This window comes from Clinocottus analis, unplaced genomic scaffold, assembly GCF_023055335.1.
Source record: "Clinocottus analis isolate CAN_PGR_092001 unplaced genomic scaffold, fCliAna1.0.p SCAF_3, whole genome shotgun sequence".
Classification (NCBI taxonomy): domain Eukaryota; kingdom Metazoa; phylum Chordata; class Actinopteri; order Perciformes; family Cottidae; genus Clinocottus; species Clinocottus analis.
The window spans coordinates 17,536,038-17,553,745 of NW_027176042.1; the positions used below are offsets into that span (position 1 = coordinate 17,536,038).

Here is a 17,708-nt window from a genome sequence, read left to right on the forward strand (position 1 = left end):
ACATATAGGAACATATCCTGTCTCACTTAATGTTTCTCCAATATTTTTACTCAAAGCTTTGATATTTCTCCAGACTCTACTTTAATAATGGAAAAATAGTCAAATAACTGATTAGACTCATTTATTGCCTGTCCTTTGAGAGCAATACAAAAAAAAGGAGACAGCAGGCGGGATTGTGCGCTGCCTTTGCAGGCCACAGAAATGTTAGTGGGGTTTTATCGCTGTTTTACATCACTGTCAGCTCGTGAACATTGTTGTTGAAAAAACCTCAAACTGTTGGGATGATTCAGAGTTTAGGAACTGAGAACAAAAAATAATGGAAGTTGGAAATCAATAAATAAGGAGACTATACCTGCAGAAAGGATTATATTCATGACGTCACAGCATCTTTATATGTTATCATTCTAATAGTAGCACTGCAAGACAACACATATGTTACTCTTAGTTTATATTTTTATTTGTATTAATTGATACACAGTATATGTCCTTGATGCTGATGGTTTGAACTCTCAATATGGCAATTGTTTGTCGCCATCTCGTGGCTGAATATGGCTCTCTCTAACTCATTTATTTATGTAAATGACACACACACACACACACACACGCACACGCACACGCACGCACGCACGCACGCACGCACACACACACACACACACACACATTTACATGACCATACAGCATGTGAATACAAAAATATAAGTCATAATATATAGAAATGCACACTTGAGCATTTGCATGCATGCAAATGTGTGTGATAAACACATTTGCATGCATGCAAATATAACAATAATACATATCTGCACATAGACATAGACATGGACAGAGCTTAATGTGAGAAGATATTTTTCTCTGCAGACATTTTGACTGAATCACATTTGTTACTATAAACATTAACAATGGCTCTGTTTTATTCAAGTGCTCCCGTAAACCACAAGAGTTTGACAGTAAACCAGCATGAACAATACCACTTAAAAATGGGATTCAGCCATCATTCAACACTTGTGCTTTTTTCTGTAACACATAAAAATGTCTTTAGTGAAAAAGACCTAATATGCACACATTATAAATGCACACATTATGCAAACACAAATACATGTGTGACACACACTAAGTAAGTCCAAGCTTGTGCTAAAAAGGTTGAGCATTTTCTTCATTCGAGAAATAAAAACTATGTTGGTTTCACGGGCATGTATCACATGCTAACCGTATAGATATGAATACTAAGGGGGTAAAAAATAAGCAGATGAAGTTAGAGGTTACTAACAACGGTGATTATGAATAGACAGCATACTTTCACTTCTGCCAAATTAATGTTATGTAGTCTGTATCATCTTGCATCTCTTGAACTTCCATTTATTGATTTATTTGCAATATGCTAAAAATTCAATTTCCCATTGCACTTATGGCATGGACTTGTGACGTCCTCTATTGTCTATTGTCAGTAGAGTCTCCATTAAAATTTTCCATTTGGGCAGCTATGATGACTAAATCCTTTTTTAAACATGAAAATTAAACTTGAATTTGTTAGTTTGCGTTTAAATACTGATTAATAGATTGCAGCTTCAAGCTTTTGGTTTTCATCATCTGGAGCAAAGAGAAGTGCCAAATAATAACTTAATTACTTAATTATTCATATTTATATTATTATTTAAATATTTGGAATAAATATCTATCCATTGTAATTATAGTCCTTTGTTATTTATCACATTGTAATACTTTTGAAATGTCTCTAGCTTTAACCTTTATTTAGATTAGGAGCAGTTTAATGCTGTGTTGGTTTAAGTTCTCCAGTAGTGTTTTTAACAGTGGAACCACTTTAAGTTACTGGAATTATGAACCTCATACTATTGTGTTTTTTATGACAAAGTACACTATTACCCATTTTTGTGTGACATACACTATGACCATTTTTATGAAACCTTTATGTGGTATACTATACCATCATATGTGTATACTGTATATATAAACATATGATAGTATTTACATATGATGGTATAGAATACCATCATATGTTTATACTATCATATGTTTATATAAGTATAGTATATACGTGTGTGTTGTTCCTGTGGCGCCCTCTTGCGGTGTGACGTCGCTGTTTCAGCCTCTTTACAACTCTCTGTTATCATTGGTTCAAAATGTCACCGTCGTTTCTTGACCAATGGCACCAGTCTGACTTCTTCTCTCGGTGCCTTTTTTTTTGCACGTATGCTCCTCCCTCCAACCACTCCTCCTCCTCCTCCTCCTCCACCAACACCAACACACACACACACACACACACACACACACCAACACCAACCCCCCCTGTGATGCCAACCCCTCCATTGCTGTACGGCGGCATGTCTGTCGAGGCGATATAATTTAAAAACCGGGGCGTGATACACATAATGGCGCAGACGACGTGTTGACGGAAGGTGCATGAAAAAGGTAATTCAAGTTGCACGTTTACGCCTCTAACGTGCTGAATATCGATCCGCCGCCTTGCAGTTAGCTGATTTGCGCTAACCCGTACGGTCCTCTGCGGTCCGTGCATTGATCTGGTTGCACATTAAAACTAATGTAGCATTCATTTCATCAGGAGAAAAATAAAATAATCCTATCTTTTTTTTTTTTTCAAGACAGTTTCTTCGCGCGACGGGATGAAAGTATGTGCGACGACAAACGCGCAGAGAGAAATCTGAGTCATAATCCTGCTGAACATCGGGGGGGAAGATGAGGACCGCGATGGCTCCGCTGAAAACAACATTATTCGCCTTTCTGCTGTGGGGTGAGTAAAGCCGGCCGTGCAGCCTGCTGCGCTGTACCTGTTTGCTCTGCACACAATGGCTCCAACCGCCCGGCCATCTGTCACATGGACATGCATTTGCGTGATTGTTTCTTCATGCCGAGCAATCCGACTATTCATTTAGATTTATTTGGCCCCCCTTTTCATACTTACACCCACTTTTTTTGGGCCATGTTAAAGCTTCTTTAGTGAACTCGATCACATCCCCGTGTTCTGCAAGTTTATTACCTACAATCCAAATGGAGAGGTGGCAGATAGGACAGTCTACTATGAGACAAACACCTCTCAGGACCACAGTTTTGATGGCTGTGTCAGGGAAACAGGTGTTTTTGGACACACTAAAAGCAACTGGCTCGTGGGATGGAGGGATTCAGGTCGTCCCAAGCCAAATGATCCACATCAATAGAACTGTCTAAAGGTTTTTACGTAATGGTGAACCTCACAGTCGTTTTTAAGGCAGGGATAACAGCTGTCATTTTCAAGGTTTTATTGTTTTGACGACAGTCATTGTTGGCTTTCATCACCAGTTTTATCTCCTCTGTGTGTTTCTTCTTTGGTGTTGTTACTTCCCTCTTGCAGAGGGAAGAGCTGACATTACAAATCTATCTATCTTTCTGTATAATCGTATCTAATAACCAAGTAGACAGGGCTCCTTGTATCTGTCCTGTGGTCCAACAGGCATCTCTTGGCGGGTTCTTAGTATGGCGCGCACAGGATCTACTGCAGACAGTATTGGGTATTGTCACGAGCCGTGGTGTCCCCCAGCCCTATCAGTCCAAGCCCAATGTTAATTAGGACTTGATCCGCTTAAGCCTCCCACTCGTCTCCCATGTCACTGTGTCGGGGCGTGTTGTTGTCGGGCCGCGGCTCGCCTGTGAGAACGTTCCAGTTGTTTTAGGTCTGACGCACACACACACACACACACACACACACACACACACACACACACACACACACACACACACACACACGCACAGGCGGGTAGGGTGTGCCAAAACGCTCCCATCTAGTATTTCTAGTTGTTCAGGTAGTTTAATCAGCTGTAGGTGAGGGTTAAACCGTGTCAGTTAGTTGATCCTGATACTTTGTGTCAGTTATTGATTGTTGTTCACATCTTATTAGCATAGTTTAGTGTGTGTTTGTTTATCAGCTTTGGTGAAAAAGAGTTACTTGTTATTGGCTGAAAAGATGAGATTAAAACCTGAATTGTCTTGCCCGTTTTTCCTGTATTCAATTTCCAGGTTTTGTTAAACTCTTACTCATTACTTTTGTTTATCTTTATTCAAATGTTCTTCGTTGTGGTCTTCTTGTTTGCATCTGACTTGTTTATCAATTGGTTAAAATGACCTAAAGTCTTTGTACAAAACATGTGTTGAATGGAAATTTAAACTAATTTGTATTAAAACAAATCGCTTGAAGAAAACAAGTCCATAGACATTCTTCATGATGTCTCAGTTTCCTTGTTTTAAAAGAGGAAACTATTACTCTGCGTGAGTACCCTTATCGAGAGAGAATAGCAATGGCGTGGGAAGTTACGATGCCTGCGGCTAAAAGAGGGTTTTAGTATTTAAATATCTCGGTCTGAGCCTTGAGACTATTTCAGGGTTTCTGGGGAAGTTGGTTATGAAGCCACCAGCCAGACAATAACACTCGGTGAAATATCATTGAACCTGGTAGCCTGAAACCCCCGAGGCACTCGCTCTGAATATTCTTACTCATAAAATCCTCCATGTTTCCAGGTTTCTATTAAACAGTGAGGAGGGCGGAATAGATTTAATTAAATGTTTTCCCTGTCTGAGGGATTTGCAGTTTCAAGGTGAGGTTCTTCCAAAAACAATGTACTCAATGACCATCAGTTTCTGCTGAGTTTTAAGCACTGACAATGATCAATAGCACTTTTTTAATGCCACTTTTCTGGAACATTGTGTTGGAGTGACACACATTTCATCTAATCTTACTGAAACAACTGCAGCGTTGTGGGAGAACAAACTACTTTTAATCTGTGTGTTGTTTTTTTTTTTAATTAATCAAAAAGTATGAGCTCGGGCTGAACAATTTCGAGAAAAAAAATCTTATTTTGACGGATATTGCAATTGCAAGGTATGATTTGCGCTATTAGAGGGAATCATCACATCATCACTCTCATTCTCATTTTCGTTAAAAAAAGATACAAATCATTATGGTGTGATTTTTGCAGAGATATGTATCTAACAAAGACGCTTTTTTTTAAGTCCGTAGAATATGATGTGTGGGCCAGGACAATATTTAATTAAAATTTGTATTTTGACACTCATTACTCATTTAACAAATAATGTTCTTAACAATCCTGGGATTTGAAAATGAACTAGATTTTTAATTACATCTTCATTACATTGTGCAGCTCTAATATGAGCAAAGGGACTCGCATAAATGATTGTATTTATTTATTAAGTGTGTCATTGCCCTGCCCCGGCCAGAGCGTTTTTTTCTGCTACGCTATTTAAGGTATTGATCTGATGAGCCAGTCATCAGCTCAGGATATTGATCTGCGAGTCCACGCAGCAAACAGGAAGCGAGGCGAAGCTGTGGCCCGCAGAAGTTGACATTGTTACCGTTTCCACCATTTTCACTCCATGTTTGTGTCCTCTATGCTGTCTCTGCCTCTTTCTTTCACAGGGCTCCGGTACGCTGTGTGTCGCGACGTAATTCTTCCTCCTGGGACCCTCTACCGCGTGGCAGGGTTCCCCCTCTCCCTGCCCTGCTCCGTCTCAGGATTCGAAGGCTCACGTACGCAGGACTTTGAGTGGTTCCTGATCCGGGATGATGCTGGTGGGAGGCAGATGGGAGTGGTGTCCACCAGGGACAAGGGCTTCCCTTACGCCCCTTTCCAGCCCCGGGTGAGGAATGGGGAGGTGAGGGTGGAGAGGGACTCGGGGGACAAAGTCCGGCTCGTGATCCAGAGGCTCCGAGCTGATGATCAGGGGAAGTACGAATGCTACACGCCCAGCACGGACGCCACCTACCAGGGGAACTACAGCGCCACAGTGCCGGTCAAAGGTAATGAGTAGTCATTTCTGGAAGAACAAGTGGAGTTCTATGACGCAGAGAAATATAATGCATCATACTCGTTATTGAAATACACTTTTGGTTTTGGTCCCTTTCTGGAATTTGTTGGAGAATATCACTGGAGAGGGGCCTGTCTGAGAACATAAAACATGAAACAGATGACGACAAGTAATCAGGGATCAATAATACATATGAGATCTGAGGGATGATGTGAAATTGATAAAATATTAACATATTACTTGTGACCATCAGAAATATATGACAAAAAAAAGAGGTGCAATAAACATTCAAATCCATGAACTAAATGAGTAAAATGGATGAATAAAACATAACCCCGATGAGTGGAATGAAATGATCTAAAACCAGAGCTCGATCCGCCTCCAGCTCCTTCCTGTTTGGTTCTTCAGCAACTAGTGCTTCTTTTCTTAATTGTACAAAAATGGTTTCTTTGAAAACATGTAAATATTTCTTTCAGTAAAGCATTGAGAAAATATTATTGTGTTCCTGGTACCGAAACCATTGTATTGTATCACCAACTTCAAAGGACACCCAGCCCGACACGATGGAGATCATAGTTTAGTGGAAACCAACACACTGTATTTTAGTCACGGGGGTTATTGCATCTCTGCTCTCTATCAGCCGGATGGATGACATTTATTAATCATATGATGTGTTTAACTTGGTGCTCGATGACATTCGCCTTGTCTAAGCTCCTATTTACACTCGTCATCTGGAGTTTTTCTTTCTTTCGACAAAGATCCATCTGCTCAAGCTATTCACAATATTTCGGCAATGTTAGACCAGTGACATGGTTTCCAATCCGGTTTCATTTATTTGTCTACTGCTGAGTTTATGTTTGCAGGATGTTTGGTGTTTGTTTCGCAGCTGAAGACTTTTATCTTCATAATAGTGACTAATCTTGCTTTGTGCCCAACGCTGCGGTTGGTAAACAGCTTGCAGTCGCTCTCAGTAACTCCATTTTAAGACTTGCTTTGTGTTCTAACCGTGGAAACGGCAAGAGAGAGTCCATTACTTCCCCTCCCACCTGGCTCCAGTTGATGTAATGCCATTGTCTGTCTGTCTCTTTACACACCTGCAGTGATCCCTGACACACTTCAGATCAGTTTTTCCCGCTCGCTCACCGGCCAGCCCGTGCCAGAGGGTGCCGAAATAACGCTGACATGCTCGGCTGGCATCCAATCGGAGCAGCTCACCCATCTGTCCATCACGTTTGGGAAGCGCGGCGCCGGAGACGGACCGGGGAGCGAAGCGGGAGGAGAGGTCAGCACCGTTAGAGAGATCATCACCATCGACAGGCTGCTGGGGGTCGTCCCCGGACATTTGTTCAAGAAGCGGTACGACGGTGGCGAGATCACGCTGGAGAAGAGGAACGGGGAGGCTGGAGTGGACGTGTACGTGATGAAGATGAGAGCGGTGCAGCCACAAGACAGCGGCGCGTATTTCTGCGAGGCCTCCCAGTGGATTCGAGACCCCGATCGATCGTGGCAGAAGATCGCACAGAGGATGCTGGATATTGGCAACTTGACCGTCCAGCAACTAGGTCAGTGTGACCGGGAAACCGGGCCATCGTTTGTGCTGACCTTTGCTAAAACGATGACCGCTTGTGGCGAGCGCCACGATCTCAGTGCAACACGCTTATGGCGACAAACTCTAGCTGAAGTTAGTAATGTTATCTTGCACAACACTGAGAAAAGAAAAACATAAAATGTACTTGGTTGCTCTTAGTTACAGAATAAACAGGAGACAATAAAAGCAAAACAGCTGAAGTTTGGTTTCTACTGGTCGGTTCTTCTTTCTCCGTGGCGTCAGTCGGCCTGGACTTGGAGTGCTGTTGAGTACATTGGACTCGCTCCAGGTTTCAGGCTGAAGCTCTGGATGATTGTGTTACTTACAGCTTAACTGAAGGTCTAGCTTGCTGGCTGGCCAACTGAGCAGTTTGCTGACTGGATAGATAGGGGAGCTGATTAAACATGTCACTGGATACACATCTGTAATCAGCTTGTTGGCTGAACAAGTGTTGGGCTATGATTAATTGGGTTTTTCCTTCCTTGCTGGGTCAATGGATGGACATCTTACTATTCTATCCTACCATTCTACTAGTACTATGTCTTAATAGTCTCATGATTGATTGATCTGCCGATTTTATTTATCTTGATTATTCAATTCATCATTTCATCTATAAAACAGTGAACGATGCCCGTCACAATATCTTAAGACTCTGAGATGACTTTATGATATGTCTTGTTTTACTCTACTCTACTATTAACTTTAATGTCAGGCTACAAAAAGCAGCAGATTCTCACATTTGAGAACCTGAAACTATCCCCGTTTGACTCGCTCTGTATGTGTCCGCTGTCAAACTGTCTGACTGTTGAACTTGATGCTCAGCTCTTAATGATTATCCAACTGGATCTGATGGGTCGATGGCTGGCTGGCAGAGCAGCAGAATAACTGCCTGCTGCTTCGCTGCTTGGCTCCATTTAAATTTGAAAGCGCTTGTGTGGGTCTGAAGGATTAAGCAATCTTTCCTCCCACCTTGGCCTCTTGTCTTTGCTTCTTCGAAAAGGCATTATAAGTTTAATATTGAATTATTCTAACCACATTTTATACATTTTCTTTTAATTCACTGGTGTTTCTGATGAGAGGCGCAGACATCTTCTCAGTACTTATTAACCAGTTATTGGAGCTAAAAGATATTTAGGTCAAGTTATTTCTCTCCGGCACTACAATTGAAGCTGAAGTTGAAGCATTTAATCGAGTGAATGCATGCATTGTTTTTCTGACAAGCTCAGTGTTTTTTGGCCCCTGCTGTCTGACTAATACAATAGTCCGATGCGTCTCCTTTTGTCTGTTATTGAGCGGATCTGCGTTGTGGTTAAATGAGGCTTCGCTCACACAATGGCTCAGTGTTTATCTTCCATTTATACCAGGCCATTAGTAACATTTTCAAATCATTAAACAAAGTTGCTCTTCTCATTTGTGCTGCATCTCCTACTGTGGTGCTTTTAAATGTATCTCAGAATACAACACCGCAACCTCATTAACACGCTCAAGTTTCTTTTGTTTAGCAATGGTAGAAAATAAAAAAAAAAAGTGGTTATCCATTTTATCTGGGCCATTAAATATGTAACGTACGAGAGCGGCCACTCTAGCTTCCCCACAGAAATAAAACCCACAGCATGTCGCTTCCTGTGAAGATCTTTACTGTCACAGTCTGAGTGCTTGTTTGAGGTTTTCCACCGAGGAGGATTTCCTGTACTTTCATTATTACAAAGCTGTCTCCCTCTACCTCTTCCATTCCCCAGCGGAGTCTCTGAGTATCACGTCCTCGCCCAAGGGGGAGGTGACCCTGCAGGTCGGTTCCCCTCTCGTCCTGACCTGCGAGGTGTTGGGGCTGCCAGCCGAAGTAAACTCAGGCCTGCTGGTGCAGTGGATGAAGAGGGGCTCAGTAAGCAGCGATGTCGCTGGCAGCGGCGGAGTCGAGGTACTGATCCTCATTTGTACGATAGTTTATTGCTCAGTTTTCGCAATTGCACAGTATTGTACTGTACTTTGCAATACTTTTACACACACGTTTACTTATTGTGCAACACCTTGATACACATTTACTTATTGTGCAATACTTTTATACACACTTATTCTATTTGTTATTCCATCTGTATATTTAATATTCTTCTCACTGTTTTATTTTAAAATTTTGTTTTATTACTGTTCCACTGTTTATTTATATTACTTGATCTTTATCTTTATCTTTATTTACTGTGCGCAAGGCTGCTGTAATCCGGTAATTTCCCCACTGAGGGACAAATAAAGGATTATCTTATCTTATCTTATTACTTGGATATCAGTATTAAATCTTATTCTTAAGTGAATGCATGAGTTCTTGAACAAATGGCAGGATGAAACATTTAAAAAAGCAAGGTCATGCCACGTGGGTCATGCAACTATTAGCAAAGCATGTACTGTTTTCTAGATTTTAATTATTCAGGTGTGGTGCATTCAAGTGATGGAGGCAACATTTGGAGCGGCACTCATAAGTCGACGTGTTTTTCATGATTTAAGCATTTGATCGACGTCGTCCAGTATTCACTGCGTCAACCAAATTCTCTACAATAAGTCACAATTCAGTTTTTAATCCAACACATACTGAGACGTTGTATTTTACGTTCTTAAGGTGGAGGTGGCCCGCATGAGCCTTGGCGGAGTTGTGAGCTGGGGTGACGACCTCAGCCGAGCTAGCGGGGGCTCTATGGAGAAAGTGTCAGACGGGAGGTACTCTCTGAAGCTGTTCTCAGCCCAGCCCCTAGACTCGGGGGTGTATCGGTGTGTGGTGAGTGTGTACGCTGGAAGAAGAAACCCTGACGTGTCGACTCCTGCAACACTTACCCAGAGGTCTGAGGGAGTCACCGTCAACCTCAAGAGCAAAGGTGAGAGCTGCTACTCCTGTTCCCAGTGAACGGGCTCCATATGTAAATGGGATTCACATTTCTTTCCACTGTTGATGACATTTTGGGTCGAGAACCTCCGCATTTGTTTGGTCAAAGACATGATTTAAAGTATGGAACGAAGGGGAAATACAATAAGTTAGTGTAGCATTCTGATGCTTAATGGTGAACTGGAATCTGGTTTGCTTCTCTTCACGTTCAACAGAAACTCGTGTTAGCTAACTATTGATTCAATGGACCTCCCCTCCCCTCTACAGATGTGCTTGTCGCAGCTGTGGTCCAGCTCCCTCGAGGCCCCCTATTAAAAAGAGGCAGCACCATCACCCTGATCTGCAACGCCACCGTGACGACCACAGGTCCCGCCCAGGCACAGGTGCAGTGGCTGCGGTGGCCAATCCCTGAGCGCGTAACCAAGAAGGCACAGAGCCCTGCGTCCGATGTGACCGTGCCAGTCCCCTCCGTGGAGAGAAAACCCAAACTGGTGGCTGCCATCATGCACGACGGTGTCGCGAAGATCTATTCCAACGGCAGTGAGGTTAGCGTGGACCGCCTGTCGGCTGTCAGCTACAGACTGAGGGTCCACACGGCTACAATGGAGGACCAGGGCATGTATGCGTGTCACGCCCAGGCGTGGGGTCAGGACCCGCATGGAGGCTGGTACAACACAGGGGCCAAAGCCGAGTCAAACGCTGTGACTGTCTACCTGTATGCCAGAGGTAAGAGTTTTTATGTAATAATCAAAGTGATTGTGGATACATCTAACAAGCAGATAGCGTTTTTTTTTAAAGTGGTTTTGCTGACATCCTAGATTTTATCTACAATCCAGCGCACGTTCACATTTGGAAGATGAATTAGCAGTAAAACTACTTATTCAGGGCAAAGAGGCGAGTGCTGCTGTTCACCTTCCCTATCCAAATGCATCCTGGTGGTCCCAGGATTGAACTGATGTACTTAAATCTTCATTCTCCGTTGACGTTACTCTACTGGCAAATAGTTGTTTGCTGCTATGTTAATTCTCTGAATGTTGAATAGAGAACTTTGAAGTAAATGCTTTGAATACTTCTTCCACCACTGACCTTCGGTCGCATGCTGGAGGGGAGCTTAAGTGTCAACTTCAAGTGTAAATTTGCTTCTATTCATATTTATTCTTGACCTTGAGAAGTGTCTGTACATTTTAAGTAGCAGATAGCAGGACATGGTCCCCCTTTATTGACATCTTAAATATGTATATATGCACTTTATGTCACATAAGCACATTCCTGTAATTTAATACAGTTGGACTTTGAACTCAAGGACCAAGACGAGCACTTTTACTGTCCCACAGGAAAATGTATCGTATTGGGAACATCGTGAATGGCCCTTGTGTGGTAGATTTGTATCGTTTATGCATTTTTATCACATTCAGTTTCAGTCAAAGTATCCAAAATGTAATTAATCTAAAATATGTCCATAACATTTGTCAGAAGCACAACATGATGATCTTGTCACATTCAGTCATCCAGCACTAGATGAATCAGCAGACGTAGCTATGCTTTACTTCATCCAGCAGGACAGTCCATTGATCTGCTTGTCATCAATATCAATATCAGTGTTTCCTGAAAGTCAAAAGTATTATATAAAAAGTATTATCTGTATTGTGTTGAACCAAACAAATCAATGTTAGTCGCAAATAAGACTATTTTGTACTAAGTAATACAGAAGTACATTTTCCCGTCTAAAAGTGGATAATAATATCATTTAAATAATGTAATTTCACTGGATCCTTCTCCCCTCTATCGTCTTTCAGCGGCTGACCTCGTCCTCATCCCCTTGGTTATCGGCGTGTCCTCTGCCTTGTTTGTGGGCATCGTCATCATCGCCACGGTAACCTGCTGCTTCATGAAGCGACTAGCCAGGCAGCGCGCTCAAAAATAGATGTCTCTGCCCGTCTGAAATCTCAATGTTCACAAAAGAGGCGATGCACTAAAAAATAATGAAGGAAGTGGCGAAGAAACCACTTTCAGGACCCAACTAAAATGAAAACGTGACTCACCCTGTTTGATGTTTTTTTTTTGTGTGTTTTGACCAACCTGTTTAAAAATAATAATGCCAAAATAATGTGTTTTATATTCTCTTGTATTTTTATATCCAAAACCTTCTCTGAGTGTATTTTAGTGATTGCTGCGTCTCACACCAGTAGGAGTAATAATCTAGATTTTGGAAGTCACCATCCAATGGTAGAAATATACGTTTTTTTATGTTAGCTCAACCCACCTTTTTGATGATTCTTTTGTTGTTTGCATTGTTTCAAATGGAAACGGGTAAAACAATTTACATGGTCAGAGTATTTAAGGTACTTCAGGTTTAATTTGAGTTATCTGGAACCTCGTAGATGCTGGAACTTTTTTTTTTTTCTTCCACAGAAAAGCCAAGCAAACTACCTGATTGTTACAGTGTAAAGGTTCCAAACGCTTTCCAGCCTGTAATGACTCTATTTTCACATGAAGAATATTCAGTGTTTTCACGAAGGGGTCGATGCTCTTTGTTCCTTTCCTCAAGCTGCATGTCTTTTTCTTTTTCAAAAACTATCTAAACGTCTGTGTATGGTTTAGCCTCGCGCACTGCCACTGACAGTCACATGAATGCTGATGGGAGCAGTTCAGGCTCCACAAACTTAATATGTGCAGGGAGCTTCCACCGCCTGCAGCCCAGCAGCACTCTGCATGTAAACAAAGTCTCCTTCTGTTACTTAAAAAAGAAGGCGCTGGCCGGGGGCTTTCTGGTGCCAAGACCAATTGAGAATCAATTCTAAACACAAGCATTCTTCGCCTGTGACACTTCATGCTGAAGTGAGTTTTCTATACGGACTTGTATAGAGTTGACAAAGAGAAATGGAAGAGGGATCCATTATGCACTGAGCTAAAATATGTAAATATTGTATGGAGTTTAGCTGTTTTATTTTTCATAATGTGAGTAAGACTGTGCTGTCTTTGACAAAGCACCAGTGTTTAACATTCTGCAGCATTCTGCTCTTTTGAAGCACTTGGACACATATGGGACTGGGACCAAAGCCCCTCGGTTTTCTTCCTCTACTTGATTTTGTTCCAGCTGAAAAGTCACTTCTTTGCTTTATTTGGGTGAATACCTTTGAGTATTTTTCTTTTTTTGTGCAATAAATGGTTCCTTTTGGTCTTGTGACTGAGGCAGAAAAACAGTACAACAAAAAAAGTCCTATTTATGACACTGACAAACAGAACAAAATATGTTGTTTCACACTGATTAGGTAACTTGTTCCCGAGGTTAAAATCTCCTTAGCAGCACAGTCATATGACCTGATAGTTTCGCTATCGTCATCCTCATAGTCATCATGGGGTTTAGGCCACACATTCAGGCAGCCAACATATTATGACTACAGCTCCCGCTGTTAGCCTCCAGAAATCTGTTGGACAGATTAGGTGTGCCTGCACACTTATGAGTGAAATCCATCCTCTTCCTGTGTAAGTAACACTTAAGAAAAGTTTGGTCATGCAAGCGAGCCCACATTGTGAGATCACTTAAAGTTAGAGACATGTTTGACGACAGGAGGAACAAAGTCAGATTTGTTGTGAACCAGCTTGTGGGCAGTTCATTTTTCCTACTTCTCTAAAAAAGTTACAACAATGACCTATACTTTGCTGTCTCTGTCTGTCTTCACTGTGTGTCTGTCTCCTGGTGGATGTTCAATGCGAGAGTCCCTCTAAATCTGCCTGTCCTGCCTAACCTATGTGCTACAAACTCCCGATTATACGTGTCCTTCACGAACATTAGGGTATAAAATCACAGCTCTGCTTGCTTCCAGAGCCACTTTGTTCCGGATCAACTACTCAAATCTGATTTGTTCCCCCACATATTCCCCACACATGATTACATAGTTGCACACATACAGATGCACGAGCGCGCACAGCGCACGCAGCAGCAGTATTGCTGGCTGGTATTTCAGATGCAAGATAGTGAGAATCTGCGTGTTCATCCCTAATCCCTGTTTATGGCTGTAGTTTGTGTCCTGCTGCCCTCTACCCCCCCTCCCCCTCTCTCTTTCTGTGTTACCGCCAATTTGGCGTTTCGATTCATTTCAATCTCTGTTCCTTGAGAAATACTGCCGGCTGTAGAAAGTGTAGCACATCGCGTGCAAGGCTGCTGTCTAAGTTGTGCTTTTGTTTGAGGATGTATTGAAGCATTTCATGAAGGGCTCATGTTTTGATTGGACTGTTCTAATCATGCTTTAAGACCACTGTTCCTGAATGCATCTTGCTGCCATTGAAATATACAAAGGCTGGTTATTGCTAAATTTCTTATGGTGCTTTGGCAAACCTGCCAGTTGTCAAACCAATAAACCACTCTGGATCTCTTTGGTTTTATTCATTCCTTTTAGTTCCTACTGCATGCATATTCATGGAAGGAAATAATACAATCTGTCTGGAAAAAAAATATTTGTGTGCTTCAAGCATACTTTCCATCTATTCAGTAGGAAAAATACAAAACATATCTTGTGGTTGCTGCAGTTTCCATGTTCGAACCAGCCAAGCAGAGCTTTGAATTTCACTTCAAGTTAACTCTCAGCTTGTTGCATATTATTAACTTGGAGGAAAATAGACAGAACATTTTTCTTGTATTGTGACAGCAGAATAATCCAATAATAGCACAGTTATTTAATTGAATAACTTTCTCTTTAATTTCGGTTCTTGCTAGGTTGAGAAATCCCTGATGAAATAACACACAGAGAAAAAAGACGGAACATCTCATCCAGGACAAAATCACTGGTTTAAGCTTCTCTTGTAAAATAGGAAATGAGAAGCTGTGAAAGCCTGATGGTTGAACATTTATACCGGCTGCATTACATGCTCAATATATCATAACGGCTTTCATTTCATGAATTTATCGTGTAATTTAACCCTTTAGCATGTCATTTAGAGTGCATCACAGCTAACAAATGAAAATATCTCCCTCTATATCATCAGTACACTGACTTCATATTTTTGATACATCTTCCTAAAGGATTCGATTCAATTAGCAAAAGCTGAATTAATGCTGCAATAATACAAATTTTCAAATCAACAATGTATCAAATGGCTGTGTAAAGTCAGAGACATGACTTAGTGGCAAACCCACATATAATTATCACCTGATTGCAATTCCTTAGCTCGACCGTGTTTTAGCGTGTTACAGCTCATTGTTTGGGTTTTACGGTGTGTAGATCAACAGCTGTTTTCAGCTAAGAGGCAAATGTGTGCTTCCTGCCCCTCGCCATACAGACACAGTTGTCAACTAGCTGGTATAAAGGAGCATTCGGCTGCTAAAAAGCTTGACATTTCAGACCAGCACTAAAAGATGAGTGAAAACTTGGTTTGTCGGTTTGTCACAACTCAAAATGATTTACCTTGTTGTTCTATTTCTGCTGGATGTGTAAAAAGGCAAACGTTTTAAAACAACGTTATAGTGTATGTCGATTTTTTTTTTTTAAAGTGGCCAAATTCTGCTGTAATCATGGACATTAAGGCACATTTTTATTTCTGCTATTATATCCATTGTATTCATGCAGCAAAAGATGACATTTCAAATTGGACCATCAATGTGGCTCATTAATGGCTGACATACTGAAGACAAGACCTCAAAAAGATCAAATGTGTGGCAGTCCCTTTTTATGTAGACATTAAAAGAAAGCTGTCAAACAAAATGTCAAAAGGAAAACAACAACATTTGATGAATTATGTAAAACGTAGAAACAAATATATGAAATTCTCCTGAAACGACCTGTCCTGCTGCTCCTCTCTGAGCTGCCAAGGTATTACAGTATATCAGTTCACAGCGCATTACATCACTAATGCAAACACTGTACCAATGTTAATCCTCTTCTTCCTGTATGACTTCAGAGGGACGTGGCAGGCAGACAAACCGAGGCTTTGTGTCAGCCTGATAAGACGCTGCACTGCCTTTGGTTGGTTGGTTACCACACCTGCTCGCCCAACCAATCCCCGCCCTCCCAATGTCAACCGAGGCAGGATTAAACATGCAGCGCGCTGCAGGCTCAGTGCCCGCACTGTGGCGGAGTCGGTCTTCTGTGCAATGTTTTCTACAATCATGTCCAGGTTACAATATGAATTACATATATATATATATAGCAGGAAAACAAATGCAATAACAGATTTTATTTGCAGGTAGTTTTGACTTTCTCAGGGCTTATCAATATCATTTACAGTAAATAGATTTAATAATTCAAATAGTTGGATACAGGAAGGTTAAGAAACTTCTAGCTTATAACTTGAAAAAATATACAGTAACCATTATCCCCCTGTTCATTATTTTGTGTATGACATTTTGTACATGTGTATTAATTATGGAGATTGAGCTGGGAGGTAATTAGCCCAGTTCAACATCCGGACTGGTAACAGCTAGTCTGACTCTGGTCCAGAGAATCTCTAAACAAGCATTTCTAAAGCTCACGCATTCACATGTTGTGTCCTGCTTGTTTAATCTGTCCACAGAACATTTTCACATTTTCTCTCAACTTTGTTAATAAACAATTAATGTGCAACAGATTGTTTACAGTGAGATGTTCTATAAACACTTAATACAAATACAAATAAATCAGTAAATTCCCATAACTTTTAAAGAAAGTTTGGTAACCCTTTCTTGTATAAAGAAAATACTTTTTATAGCACTGTAGAAATATAGCTATAAGCATTCATGAATATTAATATCGCTTTATGAAAACAAACACCACATATAATAAAGTAGTTTAGAATTAAATAAGCTCAAGTATCATAATATATTATATGTTATATAATATATAATATAGTACAATATTTGTATAATACCTTGTTATGATGCAATATAATGCCATAAGTTACTCAAAGTGGTAATTGTTTGCTTTAAGCAAAGAAAAAAAAAAGTTATTATGAATTATAATTTTATTACTTTACTTAAAGCAAACAATGATTTATAAGTAACTTATAATCACATTAAACAAAATGCATGATTATTGACCAGCAACTATGAAATGAAGACCTTATAAGTCATTATAAATATATAAAGTAGTATTGTTATTATTGTAATTATTGATATGATTATTGTTATAAATGTTTATGAATATGTAATAATTACTTATAACTATACATATACACTGCTATAATAAGGCAGTATAAGTATGTTTAAAAACCTTGAATAATTCAGAGGTGAGTGATCAGCGATATAAAGATCACAATTTTAACACATTTCACATTTCAAAAAACAACACAAAGATAAAAGTAAAAAAAGAAATCTTTACACAAAAAAAGAAGAAATCATACATAAAATGTATATTTACATGTCTTTCTAGTTTCTTGCTCTCTCCTGTGTTCAGTCCTTCATGATTTTTAGACTTCCATATTCTCATCATCCATCCAGACCAGGAGGCAGCA

The 17,708-nt window shown here is 40.6% G+C and overlaps 1 protein-coding gene across 3 annotated transcripts; it reads left to right on the forward strand.

The window, feature by feature from the left end:
• The first annotated feature begins 2,283 nt into the window (after positions 1–2,283).
• Positions 2,284–13,653, forward strand: igsf8 (immunoglobulin superfamily, member 8). 3 transcript variants are annotated; one of them, XM_068594671.1, is made up of 8 exons: positions 2,284–2,424; positions 2,616–2,764; positions 5,438–5,818; positions 6,927–7,388; positions 9,154–9,332; positions 10,023–10,275; positions 10,551–11,009; positions 12,080–13,653. In XM_068594671.1, the coding sequence occupies exons 2-8, from the start codon at positions 2,710–2,712 to the stop codon at positions 12,205–12,207; spliced, it is 1,917 nt and encodes a 638-aa protein (XP_068450772.1). In that variant the 5' UTR covers positions 2,284–2,424; positions 2,616–2,709; the 3' UTR covers positions 12,208–13,653. The 3 variants fall into 3 exon arrangements, with proteins under 3 accessions (XP_068450772.1, XP_068450773.1, XP_068450774.1); XM_068594672.1 differs by having other exon boundaries at positions 2,286–2,424; positions 2,620–2,764; XM_068594673.1 differs by lacking the exon at positions 2,284–2,424 and adding an exon at positions 2,504–2,520 and having other exon boundaries at positions 2,620–2,764.
• The last annotated feature ends 4,055 nt before the right edge of the window (positions 13,654–17,708 follow it).

Coding starts and splice junctions, on each gene's coding strand:
- igsf8 (XM_068594671.1), top strand. CDS start 2,710: ATGAGGACCGCGATGGCTCCGCTGAAAACAACATTATTCGCCTTTCTG. Junction 10,276..10,550: donor CGTCAACCTCAAGAGCAAAG/GTGAGAGCTGCT, acceptor TCCCCTCTACAG/ATGTGCTTGTCGCAGCTGTG. Junction 11,010..12,079: donor TGTCTACCTGTATGCCAGAG/GTAAGAGTTTTT, acceptor ATCGTCTTTCAG/CGGCTGACCTCGTCCTCATC.